The sequence below is a fragment of the Crocodylus porosus genome, unplaced genomic scaffold (assembly GCF_001723895.1).
Source record: "Crocodylus porosus isolate Cpor-Errol unplaced genomic scaffold, CroPor_comp1, whole genome shotgun sequence".
Taxonomy (NCBI): domain Eukaryota; kingdom Metazoa; phylum Chordata; order Crocodylia; family Crocodylidae; genus Crocodylus; species Crocodylus porosus.
The window spans coordinates 36,950,459-36,972,925 of record NW_017728906.1 but is presented as its reverse complement, the minus strand read 5'-3'; the positions used below and the strand labels follow the sequence as shown (position 1 = coordinate 36,972,925).

General features: G+C 39.9%; 1 protein-coding gene across 2 annotated transcripts in view; it reads left to right on the top strand.

Moving 5' to 3' along the window:
- The window catches only part of RUNX1 (runt related transcription factor 1), an 84,713-nt gene that overhangs the window by 24,469 nt on the left and 37,777 nt on the right, over positions 1-22,467 (top strand). Inside the window, exons 3-4 of one of the 2 annotated variants that reach the window (XM_019528899.1) lie at positions 383-487; positions 21,161-21,352. In XM_019528899.1, coding sequence (XP_019384444.1) covers positions 383-487; positions 21,161-21,352 — 297 coding nt within the window. The remainder of the gene's footprint in view (positions 1-382; positions 488-21,160; positions 21,353-22,467) is intronic. The other variant, XM_019528900.1, reaches the window with a different exon arrangement.

Genomic DNA, 22,467 nt, shown 5'->3' with positions numbered 1-22,467 from the left:
CCTGAGGCAACTTGGGGAATCTCAGCCAGAATCTGTGGGGCTTTCTAAACTAACACCCTTAGTAAGTATCAATGATTCATAAGCAATAATGTAGATGATTTAAAAAACCATTGTTCAGCTCTATCTAACGTCTATTTTACAATCAAGGAGTATATAATATAAATATATATACATTTCATTGAAATGCTTGGGGTAGTAGCCACTTAAGGAGTTTGTTGAAGTGGATGGAAGTTCTGTGCTGTGTATGAGCTTGTGTACAGATATAGATGAAATAGGATGTATTTTAATGCTGTTGAAAGTGACAGATATACATTCTATCATTGCGTACTGTATTGTATAATTACCTGTGTGATCATTACAATGATGTCTTTTCCTGTTACAGGAAAGAGCTTCACCCTAACCATCACAGTCTTTACAAATCCTCCCCAAGTAGCCACATACCACAGAGCCATCAAGATAACAGTGGATGGACCTCGTGAACCCAGAAGTAAGTGATCTGACTATAATATCAGTGCAGGTGTGAAATCACGTATGAGTGTAAGGGTTCCTCAAATGTCTAAGCAATTTCAACAAAACCTAAGATTACTGGGAGCTATGGGTGTAGTTTAAGCCAAATGTATACCATAAAGGAGTTTGACTGTGCCTTGCTAAGAGCTTTATTTTACTAGAGTGTATACTGCTGATTCAGAGAGTATTTCAAGTACATTGCACCTGATGAGCACAAACCTAGGTATGATTTGAAGACTTCACAAGAGTTGACTAAAGAATATCAAGCAAACAGAAAATAGCACTTACATTTTATGCAGCATTTCTTGCTCACTTTGACTTGCAAATATTAATAGGACTTTTGCTTTTAAAAATCATTCAAATGTTACTGGTTTAACTTTCCAACATTGGCAGCTGAAAGTTATAAATAAATAAACGTCTGAAAGATGACAACTGGCTGCCATCGCATACAGTTTATTGTGCCTCATTCTGGTTTATTACTTAGGAAAACAGCCATTGTTGAAAAACAGCACTTCCAACAGACAGATGGAATTCACTCCATTGGGGCACACACTTTCACAGACAGGCATTCTTGCCAATTTTGTCTTAAGAATTAAGCATGAGGAGAAGATGAATGATTTGGTATCTCTAGGGAAAAATCTGCAAATTTCACACCACTACAGTTTTTGAAAAAACCCCCCGTATGTACAGTCATTGGATGCTTGTGCAATATGCATTCTGTTCATTACCAGAGGCAATAATTAACCTCACTCACTAGCTTGAATGTAGAATTTTGATATTTTTATTGAAATACCCTGATGTCAATTGAGGTTTGTGGTTTGTTGCTGTTATTCCCTTTGCATATTTGGCAGTGGTTCTAGCTGTTACTTAAGAGAAGTTATCCCATGAGAGGTGTAGAGAGAGAAACAAACACCCAAGAGAGGGTGATGTTTACAGGTCAAGGTTATTGAATGAGAAGGAGTGAGGCTCAGAGTTCTAAAACTCACTGTCTTCCTACATATTCTTCTTAATAGTTTACCCCTAATTATGGGCCAGGTTCACAACTGATGTAAATTGTCACATGGCATGACACTGATGTCTGTCAACTAAAAATCTGGGCCCATATTTTTAGGATTAAAGGCTATAGAATAATGAGCTTCAGGGGTTAAATTGTGCCTGAAAAAATGCCTCTTATAAACTAGGAAGCTGAGCATGCAAAACTGTTATTTATATAGGGAAGTACCAGATTTGAATATGTGATTACCTAGTTGTGTTTATATTCTTCAGCAACAAATAGACTAGATTTTTTTAATATGTATCTCATAAAGTTATAAGAATAAGTAGCAGACTGGAGAAGCACCTGCTGTTTTAGATCAATTGCTCAGTTGGCATACTAGTTAATATTTAATAAGATACTACATTTAAAAGAGGAAGTGAAGAAATCATATGTGCTGAAGCCTACATACGTATCTTTACAATTCAAACGCATGTAAAAGCCTTCTTGTATGCAATTTCAATTTGTCAAAGGGAAGTCAAACATATAAGATGAGTTGTATGTAGAAGAAGGTTTTATGCTAGGAGGCCAAATATCCTCTTGGTAGAGGTACGTAAGTCCTGTTATTGCCAAGTAGTCTATGACATACAAAAGTAGAGACTGTTTTTTTCTGCTTTAATGTAATAAATTCACTACCAATTTGGGAAATTTGTAGTTGGATTTCTAACCAATTTTTTTCTGAAATTGCTATATAAATCTGATATCTGCATTCTTCTTTGCACATTTGAGTAAAGCACCAACTGGCTTGACCAAATGCAGCCCTAATCAACACAGTGAAGGGTAGAAGAGAGGCTACTCGGGGGATGTTCTACATAATGAGTATATGTGTACAGTGCAACCTTCATAACTTAAATTTCAGTTTGCTTAAGCAGTGCCATGTCTCTGTTTTAAAACTAGGCTGAATATAACACTCACAGTTGAAACACTTCCATACTATACCTCATTTTTCTACTCTTGTCTTGCTCTCTTTGTTTATGGTATTTTGGATTTGTTGAACCAAGTAGCTCATTTCAAATGTAATCTGAAATGAAGCAGACTGTTGCTGCTGCTTACATAGGTACATATTAAAGGGATCTTTGTTACATGGAGACAGGCACACACATCAGTGCACATAGATGCATCTATACATCTACCCCCCACGCCCCCACACACACAAAGGGTCTTGCAGGAATTGAAAATTATTCTCATCCAAGGTGAGGAACTTGCCATAATCAGATCTGGACTTCTGTCAGTGTAAACACTGGTAGGCCGAAGGGTTAATATCAGTTTTAAGAACCAGTATCTTGAGACTTATCGTGCTTGCAAATGAGTAGTACGTCATACTGAGGTTGCTATTTAAAAAGGAATCAGTGCACAACTTTAATCACGTAAGTAGTGCCTTTCAAATGAATAAGATTACTTACATGAGTAAAGTTATGTTCAGGCATAAGTACCTTTGGGACTGGGACATAGCTAAGTGTCCCAGGAGCTTGACTTTATCTATATTTCCTCAGACACGGCATTTCTCTTTAAACCTCCTCCCCTTCTGTGTTGCTCTGTACATTTGCAGAGAACATGGGAACATATCACTGTCAATTGCAGAAGACTGTCCCTGGCACCTCGCCTCATTTATGCTCTTAATGCAGATGTATTTGTACTGATGCAGAATAGCCTTGCTCAGCATGCTTGTACAAAGTTCAGGACCTATCGATTGTAGCCAAAATAGAAATATGTTTGGTTTTAAGTTTTTATTGGAAATTTAGAAAGTAAACTTGTGGTAACATTTTTGTGCAACTGGGTATTTTGTTGTTATTTTTGCTACTGCTGCTGCTGTTTTGTGGATTTTTTGCTTTTTATTTTGTTTTGTACAAAGTTACATTTTCAAACTTGAAATTAAGGTCCAAATATGAGTATGATATGACAATCTCTCTTTGATTTTGGAAGTAAAAGGAGGAAAAGAAAAACAGCATGGTAATCAAAGCAATATGATTGTAAGGCCTAGTATCTTTTAGCCTGCCAGGGAGAAAAACCCATTAGCAGACATACTAGTAGGAATGCTTTCAGGACCTGTAATCTCTTCCAAGCATTGGTCCCATGCCCTGTGATCAGAAAGGAAAATATTGATTCTTATGGTTTTTATAATGGCAGACTGGCATCCCTGCTGGGATAGAATGAAAGTAATAACCTTAATGAAATTTTTCAGATGGTGTTCTAGTTAGCAGTGAGCATTAACCCTAAAAAGAACTTATTCCTTTCTTTTCATTCTTTTTTCCATCTTTGAAATTACAAGAAGGCAAAATAAACCTTCTGATGGGACTCTGATTACACACGTGAACCATGAAATAGTTATTCCTTCTTCATAATAAAATAAAACAGACCTGCAAAGGTGAGAATAGACCCATCATACTTCAGGATCAAAATCACAAACCTCCACCAGGAAATGCCTCTGCTACTGGCCACCTCCAGAAATATCTGATGTTCTTTCTGAAATGAATTCAGTCAGCATAAGGCTCTATATTCACATACTAAGTCTAACTTTGCTTCAAAAAAAGTCAGTGATAAAAATTCCCCACTAACTTTAGTGAGAACGAGGTTTAAATCTTTAATTCTCATAGGCTCCTCTAAGAGCAAAATTGAATCCAAGACTATCTGAAATATAAATTGATAAGTGTGTTTTTCTTTACAGTATAATGATTACTTATTTTCTCAAATATGGTTAGTGCCTGAATTTCTTCTGTCAGGAAAATTTTGAAAAGAAAAGAAAAAAAAGACAAGTAAAAAAACAAGAAGTGTACTTTTTTTAGTATATGCAGTATTTGGCAGATATGATGGAAAGGCTAAGGTATGGAACAAAATATATAAATATCTGATAACTAGCAGGTTGTGTTAGAGTACACAAAGGAAATGTAGTCACAAACATAAATCAGTTATGTCAAAAATAAATTATTGTAGAAGCACTGAGCAATAGTAATGGGTCAAACAGTACTAGTAACAATGTGACTGGGCTGCTATAAACTAACCCTAAGTGCATAGCAATGTATTTTAAAAGAAAATAATTTATATCAATAAATTGTCTTACAAATCACTGAAAATATTATTGTTTGTCTTTGGAGAATATCTGATCAAACACATTTTCTGAGCCATAACTATTAACGCTGAAATAAAATTGCATAGTGCTGTTATGAGGCTGCCTTATGCACATGTGATGGCAAAACCTGAAAAAAGAAAATGTAATGTGATTTGAAGAAATATACCCAAATCTAAGAATATGAAAGCCTCCCTATATTGATCCTTGGATTTTTAGGTTAACAATTTGTGATATATAAGTGTGGATAATATATCATGTACAATTGTGCGTCCATGCTTTCATATTGTAAATACAGTATCAGGTGCGTATTAGTTTCATGGTTCTCTGGTGCTGTTGCACATTTATGTCTTTCTGACGTTTCTTGTTGGATCCTGATGGTTATTATAAAATAAAACCAAAGCACTTAAGAGCATGGCTTTTTTTCCACTATTATTACTATTTATTTAAAAATATTAAATAGAGTATTTTATTTTCTGCTTCTAATAAATGCCTTAGAGAATCATTTCCATTATGTAAAACTGTGGGTAAAGTGCTGGACAGAGTGACCTCAGTGGTCATTTTCTTCTCCAGGTTCTATGATTCATTTCAAAAGTATGTTTTTATGAGCCAGCTCCATGGAGTAAATCAACAGTAGTAACCAGATTAAGAGTATTGCTCCTGATTGAAACACTTTTGGTTAGAAAACTTGATAGGATTATTATAACTCTTATATTAAATATTTTTTCAGATGATTTAACCTGCAGTATACATTGTGCTAAAAATTATGTTTAGCTCCTTTGACTTTTTTCCTGTTTTTCCCTTTGGATTGTTTTAATCTATGCCTATGAAGTAGTTTTCTAGAAAAGCTGTTTTGCTGAAGACAAGTAATTTGTATAGTTAGGTAAGATGTGAGTTGTCCATGTACCAGGTGGTTATTAAAGGTGCTCGTCCAGTCATGAATGCGTTGTTGACCTGATTATTGTTTTGCTAGCAACAATTATCCACATCTGTTGTTCCCAAAGAACAGTGTTGGAGAGAAGTCACTTAAAGGGGACTGACGCAGAACTGAGAAAAGTAGCCAGCCAGATGGACACACTTTTTTTTCACAAATAGTTCTTTTGTCATTTAGCAGAGTTAGCAAGGACACTGCAGTTGGTCTTCATTCTCCTTAACTTGATCATTCTTGAGACACCTTCAATCAGTTGTTGCACTTCAGTGCAAACTAACACCTTTTTCAGATTAAATCTCAGGTGGGGTCCATATCATCCCTGGTTATGGAACAACTCATGGGACCTGCCTGTAGGGAAGGAAATCTCTAAGGAACCCCTTCTGGAAAGCTTGTCGATGAAACAGTGCCCTTCTGCCTATCCTCACCCCTCATGATCTCTTCTGGACAATATCCATGGCTGGAGACAGAAATTACACATAAATGAGTTTAGGTGATCAGAAACTGGTTTAAACCTCTAACAACAGAAGTTCAGTGCACATAAACCAGTTTCTAAATAGATTAAACTACTTTAAGATAAACCTGGTTGAATGTAGTATCAAACTTACCTGATTTGGGTCAAACCAGTGCAACTTCTGCCCCAGACCCCTTCCTGGTTTAAGTTAAACCAAAGTCCTGTAGCATCCCAGCATGCTCTGCAGCCCTGGGCTGAACTGTGCTCTCTGCTCTAGAGAGCAGGGCTGGCCCCACCCCTCTGCTTCCAGCCCAGGTCCATGCCAGTGGGACAGGGTGGGAGAAATTAAACCCCCTCTGCTTCCCTGCAGCCAAGGGCATGCTCTAGCATCGCCTTCCACCCTGGTTTCTGGCCTAAGCCACTGCAGGCGTGTGCCTGCATTTCCTGAGTCAGAAGGGAATATCTATTCACTTGCAAATTGGTTTAATCTAGGCAGGTTAAAGTAACCTGCAAAGATTGAATCAATTCAGGCTCTGCTTTTTGAATGTCCGTCCCTAAAAGGGCTGGTGGACAGAAGTGCTTCTGGTCTACTCTTTTCTCCCCCCAATTTGTCCAGTCCAGCCGCATGCTCTGCACAGACCTTGGTTCCACAAAGAATCAAGGCTAGGACCTGAACTACAAAACACCTACCACTGTCTTGTCTCTGAGCCTGTTGGCAATGTCTCTGCACTCTCTGAAGCCTTCTCCAAATTCCATCAGCTCTTCTGCTGAGAGACCCATGTTCAAAGATGCACTCCTGTGCTGCTAAGTCCATCCTCCTAGGCAACACTGCATGTCTGCTTCCTCCTTCCAGCTCCAGACAGCAGATCACTGATGGTTCTATTACTTTTCAGAGTTCTATTCTCTTCCTGCAGAGTGGGGATATTACTTGGGAAGTGGGGGAGAATACAGGATATACCCCTGAGAACTGGAATTTAAAAACAAACAGGCAAACATTGTCAAATATTTCTTGGAGATGCTGCATTGTTCAAAACAGTGTTCTTCAAATGCAGAAATTTAACCAAGCCCTGATTTCCTTATTTATGGGCTTAACAGAATTTTAAACCTCAAGAATAATGTCAAAGCATTTGGTGCAGACTATATTCTGGTTCAGTGAAAAGCTGGATTTTTTACTATTAATTTAATTTGAAGAAGTGAAAATACTTCTGTGCAGCAATCATAACTTGTCTGGCTCTGTGTTATCAGAAGGCATTGCTGTTTCCTTCACATAGTCACGTATAAAAAATACCAGAAGCTGTAATTATCTATTTATGTTCTAGTCTTTTGCCTATCAGCCAGATCAATAAGTACCATATTTACTCAAAGATAAGATTTTTTTTTAGTGTAGAGGGAAAGGCTTCTTTTCTTACATTCATATACAAGGAAACCTCATTAAATACATTGTCTATCATTGAACTGCTGCCAAAAGCAGTATGCGCTCAATAATAGAAATCAACTATGAAACTGATTTAAATTAAGCCAACAGTGAGCATAACTATAAAACACATGACCCATATGAGCAAACATACTGATGGGAACCTACTACAAGCATAGGTTAGTGCAAACACATCTGAATAAAATACACGGTAGTGCCCACTGAGTGCAGACTCTTTTTCATCTCATGGTAAGCTACTATATTGCATACATTTTGACTTCCTCTTCACTCCCACAACTACAACGGTCCTTTTGTTTTCCATTTTCAATAATTCCTGTTTCTTCATCAGCCTTAAATGTCTGGCAAACATCACCAAACAGGGCCCCAAACAGTTCACCCCAAGTCACTCTGTCATCCCCTCTCTCAGCCTGTCACATATGATTAGTATAGTCTCACCTTCCATGAAGTGGCACCAGATGAGCTTGCCCTGTGCCTCATATGCATATAAATTTGAGGGGGGACCCTAGGACTCATGATGAGAATACCCATTCCAGTCATGAATGGGGGGGTAACTAGCACATTGATCCTTTGTGGGTGTATCTGGAGTACACTCACATACTAAGCAGTGCTGAGCTGTGGGGACTTACCTGCAGGGAGCTGCTCTCCACACTGCCTGGTTGTATTCCTGGCCACACACATGTGTGTAAGCACACACGTGTATGTGGTGCCCCCTGTATCCAGGTCTCAGCCCCCCCAAGCAGCCCCCTGCAGGCTGGCAGCATTCTATCCTACAAGAGCAAACCTGCCATTTCCCATGGATCCCTGCATGATGCTGTGAATCTGCAACAAATTCTGTCGCAGTCATGCAGGCCAGGACCAAGACTTGAGGTTCCCATTCTGGGACTATCCTGCCCAATTAGGGATGGGTGATCACCCTAGCTGACTCCTGGGGCCCCTGCCAGTCCAGGGCTGCTCTGCCCTGGCTCAAACTGCTGTTTTCCCAGGTGCACATGTAGACACTGCACCCAGGAGCAGCTGCCTCTGGAACAAACTGCTCCGGAGTTTATTACATCACCTTAATAGCATGTGTAGATGTAACCAGCATGTACAAATGTGAGAAGACATGTTAAGGAAATTTACCAGCCAAAGATGAAAAGTACATCTTTGCATAGCATAAAACTTTTCTTCCAAAGTTTTCTAGCCTGGGTCCATCAGATACAAAACTAATTTAACCATCTTCCTGAAACTGATTGGTTAGGAACCATAGTGCTGTGGTATACCATAATACACAAATCAGCAGAAAAGTTTATACTGTAATGTTGACTTAACATTTAAGGATTTTGATTGATTCTGCTTGGTCTTCTACCTACAGTCCGTACTCTAGGCTGTTCTTCATTACCTGCTGCACCTATCTTCACAATCTAGCCGCAAACAGTTTTGGTTGACCACACCACTTCCCTATTGAAAGTTAATACTGTTTGACTCATTCTGTGCTACTAACACCAAGCCAAAGAAAACAACCCAAAGAATAACCTGCTTGTATGCAGTTTGGAAACTTCTCAGAGGCCCTGCTTTCAAAATGCTCTACAGTAGCTTACTATATCTCTCTGCAGCTGCAAAGAAAATGAAGGAAGCAAAAATGGGGCAAAAAAAACTAAAATAAGGACTAAGTAGAACCACAAGAAATTTATGAGCTCTCAATAAACTGGAATCCTGCTTGTACACAACAGAGTGTTCGTACAGTGGAGGGACTGTTAGGGAAGTTAAAGGAGGAAATGTTAAAGCCTGAAAAAGCACTGAAAAATCAAGGAGCAAAACTGTTGTTTATTAAATACAATTTGATATATTAAACAAATGTGAAAGGCATATATTTAGTTCAGAGCAAGCAAATGAGTTTGGCTAGGCTTTTCGTAAGAGAGGTTAGGTTTTTCATGAAATGTAGACACTCACTTTTCCATCTGCAATTTCCCTGAACTTGGTTGTGACTGAAAGGCTGAGCAATGGGTTTTACCGTGCAGCTGTAGATCACCTGCTAAATTCTAGACCAGAGCAGTTGATGACAGATTTTCTTTAATATCCAGTGACTGTTTGGTCAAGTGAAGTGAGTGTCTATAATAATGACTGTCACTTGTATTCAAGTATGACTACTACTGATACTAGAAATCTGTTTCCAGGTGTACAGTTCAGGAACCGTGGTAGGGCAAAGGGTGAGTACCTACTGAAGGTATTTATCTGGCCCCCATGGTTGTAGCTTCTGGGTCTGAATCTTTAAATCTTTAACCTTTAAACTTTTTTTTTTTTTTTTGGCAGTATATTTTGAGAAATGCTATCTTTCTCAGTTTATTGATGGAGAACTCAGGCTCAGAAACATTCTGAATATGTAACCCATTTACAGTTTACCCATTGACAGTGGTTCATTTTACACACTATTTATACACTGGTATAAATTACTCCAGGACAAGCAGCTTTCCTAGATAGCTGCATGCAGTAGGCTGCTATTACTGTTCCTTATAAGTGAGTGGCAGGGGACCAGTAATGGCCTGCCTTGAATAACTGGTAGCCTGCTTTAAGCAATGGTGATGAATAAGGTAGATATGTGTGACTAGTTTCGCTCCAGATTCAAGTAATTTTCACTAATGTAGGGCTGTATCTTCTGTGTCCACTCCTTTTTTACACCAGTATAAAGCTTTGTTATACCCACGTAAACAACTCATTACACTGCTATAAACATGGTACGTTACGTCCAAGCCTTCAGTGATTTGGCCCAAGATCACAAAAGATATTTGTGGCAAAGCAAGGACTTGAACTAGCTCCCAGATCAGTGCTCTAACTTCTGCACTGTCCTTTGGTTGCCTCAGTTTTCTCTCTGAAGAACAAAACTGTACATCACAATAACTGTATCATACTTTTGTTTTCTTTTATTGAAAAATTGTAACTGCCCCAGAAACAGTGTTCTATGCTCTGGAAGCATCTGTTTGAGGACACAATGGCAGCATGGAAAAATCAGGAAGTGTATCCTGCCTAAATATTTCAATTTACCCAGCTCTCAAGCTGGTTCCTTTCACCAGCTGTAAAATTTAATTTTTAAATAATATGAATAAGAAGGAATAACAGTTCCCTCAGTCTGAGACTTCTCTCTACTGATTGCACTTTGGCCATAACTATCTTTTTGTTCCTTTTGTTTTCTTTTCTTTCCACACCTACACTTTTATACATGTTGCCAGCAATTATGCCTTAGCCTATGTCTGCAGGGTATTCTTACAGCAGTTTGTGTGTGGGAAGATACAAACTATAAAGACAAAATAAGCTTTTGGCAATGCATTGCTCAAGTTGGGAGTTATTCAGATTCAGGCAGGCTTCGTTTTTTGAAAAGTATATATGCTGAAGTTTTCAAAAAAAGTAGGAGGAAGGAATATTTTTGCAGGGTAATTTAACTTCTGCAAACTGCTGCTGCCTAAAAAAAAAATCATCCCTAAGTTGCATTATTCTTACTTCATTGAGCTGTCCCTACTTCTAAATATGAAACTAAGAAATAATTGTACCTCTAAAGAAAAAAACAGAAAGTACATTTGTGACACCATTCATTAGAAACGTTGGTATAAGTGTTGGAATGAAAACAATGTTCTTTTTGTTATGGCTTATCTAGGATGATTTCTGTTGTAGAGTTACCTGTGAGTTTAACAGAGTTCTTACTGACAGGGCAGGACAGGAAATGGTTTTGCCCAAGAAAATGTTCACAACTACACAAATTTTCCTATTCAGGGTTAGGACAATCATGAGACCTGTTATAATTTTTTGTTTGTTTGTCCCCTTCCCCCTCCATTAAAAAAAAAAAAAAAAAAAAAGCAAAGTGGCTCACTGCAGGACAGCCCACTGCAATCCGGTAGTTAGTAGAAGTGGAAGACCAAGCTTCAAGTCCTTGCTCTGAACCAAGAGGCAGCTATTCTCCATCAGGCTATTGGCTCTTCTGGGAAGGCTCTTCTTTACATCATCTGTTGGCAACAATCTACTTTATCTAAATGAGTAGTGAGACTGAATCACTTGCTGTGTTGGTTAGGACATTGACCTGGAGTATGGGAACATTAAATTCAATTCCTAGTCTATATCAAGCAGAGCAGGGGCTCAAACCTAGCTTTCCTACATACCAGCTTGCTGAGATGCTAACTGTTCTGGTGTGGGCCTCTCCCAGCAGAGAAATCCTAGCCAGAAATTTGATAAAATTAAATTAAATAGAAAACAGAATTTTACAACCGAATCTAAGCTAGGTCATTTGGTAGAGAAATAGAAATGTTCCTAAAAAAATCCCTCTCTGGAAATCTCACATCTACTTATGCCTGCAGAGACCCACAAAGATCTAGAGTCTTCCTTAAACAGTGCAAAATGGTTTGCCAGGTTTGCCATGTATCTGGGTAGTAGAAGAGGATGCATCTAGAATCATAGAAAATGAGAGTTTCAGGACTTCAGGAGGTCATCTAGTCCAACCCCCTGCCCAAAGCAGGACCAGCTCCAACTAGATCATCCCAGTCAATGTTTTGTCTAGCCTGGTTTTGAAACCAAGGATGGAGCTTCCACAACCTTGCTGGGTAACCTGTTCCAGTGTTTTACTACCATCCTAGTGAGAAAGTTCTTCCTAATATCTAACCTAAACTGCTTTTGCTGCAACTCAAGACCATTGCTCCTTGTTCTGTCATGTGCCACCATTGAGAACTGTCCAGCTCCATCCTCTTTTGAACCATCCTTCATGTAGTTGAAGGCTGCTGTTAAGTCCCCTCTCTGGCTCCTCGCCTCTAGACTAAATAAGCCCAGTTCCCTTAGTCTTTCCTCATAAGTCATATCTGGAGCCACCTCACCATTTTTGTTGCCCTCCACTGGACTCTTTCCAATTTGTCCAAATGCCTTCTATAGTGGGGGGCCCAAAACTGAACACAGTACTCCAGATGTGCTCTCACCAGTGAATAGAGGGGAACAATCACTTCCCTTGACCTACTGGCAAGTATTTATACACATACCTTTTGGTCCTGCAATGCACCAGAGATCCACCGATTCAGAGCACACTCAGTTGATTGAGTCTGCTCCTCATGCAAGCTGATGTGCACTGAGCTGCATTGTAAGCAGTTGTATAAGCACTCTGAATCCTAGCCCTACCCTCCAGCATATCTACTACTCCCCCCAGCTTGGTGTCAGAATTATGTTACTAAGCCAGTCAGTCTGTATTTTGTCTTACTTTGTGGTGATGACACCAGACATTCAACGCTTGATGGCCATTTGGATGTAAGTCAGTTCTCAGTGAGTCTAGGAAATGTCACATGATGTGCATAATATTTAGACTGTTAATTCACTTTCTGGCAACTACATGTAGATGGTCAGTTTGGTATAATGTTGCTAAAGTTATTATGATGACAGAAAAAGCACAAAGAGGATTAGGCTTACTTAGGATATGACTGCTGTCCAGAAGGTAGGTTTTAGGTGTACACCAACCTTTAAAAAAGATACTGCTACTGCTGAATGTGCACCAACAGTGAGTACATATTTGACCCACCATACCCATTTTCTCACTGCAGTAATACAAATCTCACAGTATTTCCAGTTTCATGTCCTGATGCTATTTAACTGTATCATCCTAATTCACAAATGAAGTAAGTCCCTGTCATGTCTCCACAGATAGAAACACTCTAGAGAATTCTCATGGCTTCCCTGAAGGTAGTTGGGATGGGAGGATATGTGCAGTGCTCTGAAGGCAGTTACCAGTATGGGGTGTCTAGAGAGGGGACTTCCTGTGAGAAGGGAAATGCATGTCCCTGGTTGAGGGAGCTAGCTGTGACTGAAAAGAGATTGACCCTGAGAGATTTGCATGAGAATTTTTATGAGGGCTAGCTGGTAGTCTGAACATAGGGTAAGGATTTGTCCATTTAGATTTACCATATTCTGTTGTCAAAGTATTTGATCACTTTTTCATTTTTATACCATTTGATCTTCCTTGTAATAATCACTTTTGTTTTTCTCTTATTTTACTGATGTACCTATGGTAAATCACAATTTCTGGACAAATTAATAACCTGGGCATATCCATTCAGCAGAGTGGAGGACCAATAAGTTCACACAAACCCAGGATGCATCTCTGGGGGCACCAAGACACCATAGAGTTTTATCATAGCCCCTACCACTGTTTGATGAGATAGAAGACCACTATCAAAGTAGGTTCTGTTTTTAGGTTTGCCAAGTCAGGGACCCCATTGACCGCAATAGAACTGCTCTAAGTACGTAAATGAACAAATCATTACAGAATTGGAGTCACAATGTCCATATAAAAGTATAACAGATTACCAGCAGAAAGCCCATTAGCTCCCCAGAAGATATATAATAGTTAAATGCATTTCAACAAATGCTGTTTCTAATCAGAATTCATTTTATAACTGATCATGGGGGTGTGGGGGAAGTGCATCAAATGTTCCCCATTAAAATGATCAACACATAATTTAATAACTATATATATTAGTCACCACACCACCTATTGATCTTTTTGGTTTTTACGTTGTGTGTGTGTGTGTGTGTGTGTGTGTGTGTGTAGGAGTATGCACCAGGAGACACAGAAGCTCAGTCATCCTGACTGCCAGCCAGAGCCTCTCCCTTCCCCTAGTTGTCCCCCAGCTCTTCCAGTATGCTGGGAGCCAGGAGGAGCAGAGAAACAGCATTTTGCTCTGCAACAAAGCCCTCATGCAGGCGCATGTGCAGTGCCAAAAAGTAGCAGCCAAGGTTTTGCTGCTTTTTTCCCTGTTGCAAGCACATGCCCCTGCATGGGGACATGCTCTATGGGTGTATGCACATATCTAAGCCATCTTAAAATAAGGAGACTTAACTTAGTTGACTTAAGTTAAGCCATGTTGGAATATATACACATACAGATCCTTGACATGGTGGCAGCCATCTTGTGAGGCCTCCCCTGCAATAGCCCCTGGCTTCCAGCTAAGTTAAGTCAACTTAGCATACACACATACTTTAAGTTAATTTAACTACTATTACTCAAGATAATACACATCAAAGGGATATTATTTTGCTCTGCATTTAAGTCAACTCTATGTGTGCACTCTGACAGTTAAGTCGACTTAACTGTCAGAAAGTTAGTATGTGCGTATGCACCCTATGAAACAGCTTATCCTCATCTGCCTTGGTAACTACAGCACTTCCCTTCTTCACATTTGGATCCAACTCCTTTCCTGCACACACACACTCTGATATTTGAGAAAGTTTCAAATTGTATCTAGTTCTGTACCTACTTTCTCCATGATGTCTGTAATGATTTCAAACAAAGCCCCAAATCTGATCAAATATCTGTAAATTTAGAAGAGTTCAGGTTTAGCTACTGTAAATCTGGATTTCTCCAGAACTCTGCTGATTTCTAGGAAATAAGGATCTGACCCTTTATGTTCAATCTTCTTTTTATTGTGTGTTACTGCCTTAAAGCATATTGACTTCAAGCATTACACAGACTGTGAGGGAGAGTAAGTGAAAAAAAGTGTGTACTTAATCTATGGTAGACTGTTTATCTTACATTAAACAGAAAGATCTATCCTCTGTAATCCATTATAATGTTTGTTTGCTCATAAAATAATATGCTGACCCAAACAGAAATTTCATTAGTTTGACGTTTTAGACTGGAAAAATCAACACATTTGTTTATACCTTTTCGTATTTTTTCTACCTGATTCTGTAATTGTAAATAAGAGAGAAATTTAGAAGAAATAAGAAGACAGACTTAAAGAAATTTAACACTAGTGTTTACTTCTTTTTCTACATCTCCAGTGGCCGCTAGATATGCTGACATTATCTCTCTATGCTCAGCCACAATGTTAAACACTAAATTTACAATTAACGTTCAATGTGCTCAAAAATGGGGGCTGCCAAGTCATTTTGTTTTTGTTGTTTTCAGAATCCAGTGTTCCAGCCAGATGGACGCAGTCCAAGCTGAGTACTCTGCAGTCTCTTAAAGTCTATAAAACTGCATTTCCCCCCATTAAGTGGAAAATGACTTTCATGTATTTTTAGCAGTGTCATGATAAGCTAATGTTGGTTCCACCCACCTTATTTAAAATTCTATGCAAACCCCAACATGAGTTCACTGGGATAATACATAAAGGGGAAATAAAAATTGGTTCAGCCAAATAGATTAGCTGCCCTATTTTATTCTACTCAAAGGCCCAAATATTGTATTAAATGCCTGACCCTGAAGACTGAGAGAATCTTCTGTCACTTTTTTTCCCCTCCTAACACTTGTTGGTACCAGTGGGCATTTTCAGTAGACAAGGAGCACAGGACTGAGCCCCAATATCCAATGTAAGGTACCATTTGGCACTACAAGCACCAAGTCCCTTAGATTAATTTGGCACCAGGCTTTGTTTATACTAAGTCAGCACCAGTCTATGTGGAGAACAGGACCCAACATACCCCACTTAGCTGATTCATTACAGCATCAGAAGTTTGCTTGTGAGTCTGCTGTGGACTCACCCTCAGCCCCCAATGTCAGACCTTCAAAGAGCAAGAGCTTGAGAGTAGGTCCTGGAGGCAAGTCTGGAATAGCCTCAAACGTGAACTTGAAGCTTTGGAGCATGTCAATGGTCTTGGGTAAGCGGGACATGTTCCATCTTGTCTTCCCCAAGACCACCTACTGCTGAGGTATAGACAAACCCTCAGCTTTCAATCCACAAGTTTACATGGGAGCACAATCCAATTCTCAGGGTCAGATCCTCAGCTGGTGTACATCAAGGCAGCTTTATTAAAGCCAGTACATCTTCACCAGCTTACACCTGATGGGGATCTTGATCCCTGTTATCACGTGAAACGGCAGACTGTCAACTTTACTATCCCAACTGGGAAAAATAGATTGTGGTTTGGCAAACGACCTGCCACAAGCCATTCTGTCTTAAATATAGAAACCCCATGTGTTTTCATGCTTACTCTTTTTGTGCCTCCTGCACTGACAGGTTCTTTTTAAACTCAGTACAGCCACTATATTTTCATGGATGATGAAATGCAGAAGGACTGCTTTGTGACTGGCTTCCTCACACCCTTTTTCATCATTTTTCATACAGTTCTTCTATAAAGGGGAAGCATGGGTTTGTGGTTAAAGCAGTAAACTAGGACTATTCCACAGGTACACTGGGTGATCTCAGGCGAGTTGATTCATTTCCTTGTGACTCAGTTCTTCCACCTATAAAATGGAGATAGTAACAGTTCTGTTCTCTGATGGATGATATGAGGATAAGGTGTTCAGATGGTATTTCAAAGTAAAACTAATAAATAGAAAAATAAATGTGGCATGCTTCAGGGGCTCAACCCATGCATTTATATAGGATTTGGGAAAATTGCTTATTGGCATTGGAATACTGCTCAGTCATACTTTCTGAGATTAAAGTCTTGTGCTGCTGCCTTTAAGACACTTCTGGGAGGAAAAGCTAAATAGTTCAGCTGAGTAAAAAAAATATGATTTTTGATACAACATCTGATACAAGTGACCTCTGGAGTGCTTTTCCACAGATCCCATTACAAATTTTCTGTGTCTGGCATGGAAGCTACCACGAACGCCAGTGTTTCTTCAAGACAGAGCCAGAGGGATATAGCAATTGTTTTAAATTGTATTTACATCAGTGGAATTTTCATAAGCCCTTGTTCAAACCATCCCCTTTAAATCCATTGTTCTCATCAATCAATCAGTAGCCTTCAAAGAAACCACTGTCTTGGTGGCATGTTTAATTTTGAACTGAGACCTGATTCTGAGTATGGGCATAAAGAACTCCAGCTACCAGAACTGGTAGCAGTGAAGCACTGATGCCTCACCAGTTTCAATGCAGCTCTGGACCTGTTGACTACAGTGAGTCTCTTTGCCTACTAAAACAAAAGTTGGATTTCTCTTGGGACAATCTGAGACAATTTGAGTTAATTTTCATTCATTCAAGGGACACTCTACATATGAAAATGGCTGTGCTGCTTCCAGGTTTTTTACTTGGACCAATCAGAGCTGCCTAAAATGCAAACTTCTTTACTCTAATAGACAAGGGTTATACCACCAGGCCTTTAGTTTCCATGCCAGACACAGGAAATTCATGATGCCATGAAAGTAGCACTGGGACACACAAGGGAGGGTCAGGTATTGGAACACTGTACAGATGCACTACATTAAAAGCACAAATTGTTTGAATGGAATTTCTGGTCTAGAATAATTTCTTTTGTGGTAATAGACTTGAAAAGGGCTATACTGAATCCTGGTTCTGGGACCATCAGTTCAGCAGATGGATACTTACAGTATGCAGAAGGCCTGAGGCATTTAACATATATACACAGTTTGTGTGACTCTGTGGATGTGTCTACACATACAATTAATACACAGCAATAAATTCTGGTGCATATCATGCCAAAGTTTATTGCTCCTGGATGCTGCATTTGAACATGTGTCCAAGACTGCAGCACTGTTGGGTTGGAGCAGCCCTGGCTGGCAGGGAGCCAGGGGATGGTAGGGATCAGCCTGCCAGCTCGAAGCTGCTCTGACCTAGCTCAATATGCTGCAGAGGAGCTGACTGGGGCCTAGGGCTCCAGGAGTGGGGGAAGGGAGGCACTTTAATTAGAGCAGCTCCAAGAACCACTCTACTTAAAGTGACCAGATCGTCTCATATATCAGTTCGAATGAGTTTTAGTTAAAGTGCCCCACCACCATTTTTCAGGACAGGATGTTGATACATGAGATGCTGGAATCTGCTGGAGTCCAAGAATTACCACGCTCCAACAGACTCAATTAACTTAGTCTGCTCCAACACACTGTAATTACAGTGTGTCACAATAACCTCACTGCACATGTACAGGTGCAAGGCTAATCAGCAGGAAGCCCCCGCAGTGAAGCATCCTCGTGACCCAGCCAGCCCAATCAGCATCTACATGTACACTGCTGCATAGTAAAACCTGCCCTAGGATAGCACTTGTGTTTACAAGTACTGACCTACAACAGTTTATTAGTTTACTCTCTCCTAATAGCACTGTGAATGTAGATGCTGAGATGTTTACTACAGAGCTAATCAGGCAACACTGCAGTAAACGTCTCCTGTAGGATGTACCCCGTGTGTTTGCAATCAAGTAAAGTGTCCTGAGCTGAAGGACTGAATCAAATTTGAATTGCTGACAAATGAAAGAAAGTCACATTTGAACTACCGAAGTGTCAGATGAAAGTGGTTTTTTTGATGGGGTGAAGAGCTCTAATGGGTCTCGTTAATGATAAAATAATTGCTATATAATATATCTTTTGACTTTTTTTTTCATTTCTTGGGATAATTTATAGCACAGTGTGAAATCTGAGACAGTGGGCTGTGCCAAAAGGTCTGGCAGCAGGAAGAAAGGCTGAGATTTGGAACCAAAATATGAGTTATAAAATTTAATTTTAGAAATGCAGCTACTGGGAACTGCTTTTAAGTGTACATTTTCCCCTTGGAATGAAGGGGAAAAAATGGCTTCTACATCTTGATTAAAGCATTGTTAGAGCTTCATGAAAGAGTGCTCAGTAGGGAAGAGAGCATAACGGAACTTTGCAGGGAGGATTTTCTTCGTATTTAGTAACATGTCTCTGGTGCAGAATTGGTATAGATGAATGTTTATATATTGCACAATCAAAGAGAAAGCAAAATTGGCTATTGTGGGTTATTCTAATGAATGTTGTGGTCGTGACGTGCTAGCCTATATAACTCCTAAGGGAGGGAGCAGTGACTTCAAAGAGGCCTCACCACAGAAACAGCAATGACTACCCCCTCAGGAGAGAGAAGGAATCACAAAGGAATAAACAGAAGACAGCTATCTCAGACAAAGCAGTAGTGAAGGGAGGGAGGTCAAATGGGAACCAAAGAAGGATGTTCAGTAGACAACCATAGATAATATCCCCTGTTTCATGGCAGATGGAAAAGTTAAAGTCACCAATCTATTTCACTTCTGCAGCAGAGGTCCAAAGTGGATTTTACCCAGGAATGACTATGGCCTACCATATAAGAGGGAGGGGGCAAAAGAGACTCAAAGGTCATCCAATTACTTGGGGGAGTAAATAAAAAAGGGGTAGGAATGTAAGTGGTGCTAGAGGGACAAAATAAAGAACAAAAGCAGAGAACCCTGGAAAAGAGCTACTACTCTATAAAAGTTTCCAGTGACTCAGTAAAAGACCTAGGCAAAAGGGACAGGTCCAGTATCACCTTTTTCACAGTCCCCTCCCTATCTGTTTCTCACCCCTGAGTTGGAGGGAACTGCCTTTAAGTGTGAAAGGATAGAACATTCTTTGTACCTATTCAAGTTCGATCTCTTTTCTGTGACTTAACCGTGGGCTCAATCCTGCAGTCTCTGAGCAAGGAAATCTCCAACTAAAATAAAAATGCACTGAATGTTTTCATAGTTTCATAGTTGTTAGGGGCTGAAAGGGACCTTACAGATCATCAGGTCCAGCCCCCCTGCACTTGGGCAGGAAAGACTTTTTGACTGTGTAAGGCTAAGAACTGCTCTGAGACTTCTAATCCATTCCAGATTATTTCACTGAACACCTGTCTGGTAGAGGTTTGGTAACTGTCAGCCAGGCCACTGACTCAGAAGCTTTTATTTCAGCCCAAGAACAGGATGTCAGGCACTTCGGATGAGGTAGTTCAAATGTAAACTTACTCATACATATTTAAAATCATATAGACAAAGGTGATGAGGAAAGAAATGCCTTTTCCTCTCCCCACCTGCCATTCATTGCAACCTTTATAGCATAGCAACAAAACTTTAACAGAAGTGCTCGAAGAGCCTCCCTGAGACTGCCATGTAATGGCATCTGACAGACAAAATGTACACACCAAAGTAATCAGATAATGCAAATGACAGTAAACTTGCCCAATCTGGTGGAGACATAACCCCCTTCAAAGAATCAAGGTATAAAGTTATATTAGTGGAAGCTATGCAAGTCCAGCTGTTCCCTACTTCCCCGTTGCCTAGCAGTATGGCCCAGTAATAGCCATCGACTGTGTGAGATAACCCTGGAATAGCTGCACCTCTGCCTGTTCCTGATCCCAGTGTAATTTACACCAATATACAACACCAATGTAAAATATGCCAGGGTGTGCATTCACTTGTCCGTAGTCTGAGTTCACGATGTAATAGCTTACATCAAACAAGATAATAATGGAAAAGTCAGCATTACCTTGCAGAGCATTCTTCTGCAAGGCACAGCAGAAATGCCAGACATAAGTAAAAGAGACTTTTCCCCCCATTAATTACATGTCGTTAGGTAGTATTTCTTATATTCCATTCTTCTTTCTTTTTTAACAGATGAGCTCCTTAAGGCTCTTAGTGTGACATCAGTGTGATTTATTGGGACTTTGGTTTTTGCAGCATTCTTGAACCTTTCTGATCACAACATGATTGAGGGCTTGAATTCTTGATGAACTGCTGAAATCCAGATTTAACATGTGGAAGATGGAACAACATTTTTTATTCACTTTATCAAACACTCTATTTTCCCCCCCACATTCAGTAATAGGGCAGAGCAGCTTTTAGTGGATGTGTTTTGAGAGTACTCCACATTTCATAGGAGTTAGATTGCCTTGTCACTGACTTGGTTGTGTTTCCGGTTACTACAGAGCAATCCTCTCCGTTCCATTGCAGATAGCTGCTAGCCAGTTAGATACAATGCCACTGGATCGGCAAAAAGTCAACAAACTTCATACATCAGTGAGATTTTCTGATCTTTTTCCCCCCTCCCACAATAGGACATCGTCAGAAACTAGATGAGCAGACAAAGCCCGGGAGCTTGTCCTTTTCAGAGCGCCTGAGTGAACTGGAGCAGTTGCGTCGCACAGCCATGAGGGTCAGCCCACATCACCCAGCCCCCACACCTAATCCACGAGCTTCCTTGAACCACGCCACTGCTTTTAACCCTCAGCCTCAGAGTCAAATTCAGGGTAAGTACCTGAAACCTTTCCCCTCCATAGAAGAAACCACCTGTTGGTCCTTAGTGCTGATCAGCATAATCTGCAGTGCTAAGTGACCTTTCATCATGAAAGCACAAATACCTTTCATGTTACTTTGGTGATCAGATGCATGGGAGGCAGGACAACAGATATGATTGCAGGGCAGCAAACATAAGCAGCCAGGTCAATGTTTCTATTGGAAAATAATAGCTTTGGCAATGCTATTTCCGGAAGTGATTTGTAAAGTTTAGATAAATACTAAAATAGCACTACTTTTAAAATCTATGAAGTCCTGTCTTTCATAATGACAGTGAGGTGCCCTGAGTTAATGTTAAATGTGTTAATGTCAAATGTAATACCCTAAATCTTTGATCTTTAACAAGCTACATTATTCCAGTACCTTTTTATATATGTAGATGCGTTCAGTCATTTACTTATGGGCATCTGTGTAGAAGAAATAAAGCTCAGAGTAGTTTTTGCCTAAGAAACCATTCACAAAGAGAAACTTCAGAACCTATTGTTCAGTAAAGATAACCAATTAGAGCAAAGAACTAGCTACTCGATACTGGCAGTAAGAGTAAATATTGTGACAAAAGTTTATTCCATACATTTTATTTTCATTTTGCAACGTGGAAGGGGAGCTGAGAGATAAGGCTCTCCCAGCCCCCTGCTCTCCAATCACAGTCTCAGAGCAGAGGGCTTGGAGTTTCCTTCTGCCAAGTCAGGGGGACATAGTCCTCACCCAGGCTCCTGTGCCAGAGCCCACCCTGGCAGCAGGCAGCTCCCAGGGGCAGGGGCTATCTCTTGCCCCCTGGTGGATGGCTGACCAGGAGCAGATTTTGCTCCCAGTCAGGCATCTACATGAGCGGTACTCTATCATTACTAATCTTGAGTAAATTTGCTACTTGCATTTGCAGGTAGCAAATTTAGTCAGGATTAGGGAGGTTTTCTGAATAGTAAGTATGTGCACATGTAGATGCACATGCTTACTTCTCAGTAAACTATGCTAATGTGCAGTTAAGCATCTCGTTTAGATGCACCCAATGTGTATTTAGCACAGTTATAAAAAAATCAGATGCATAAAAAGAAAAATACCTTTAAAATCA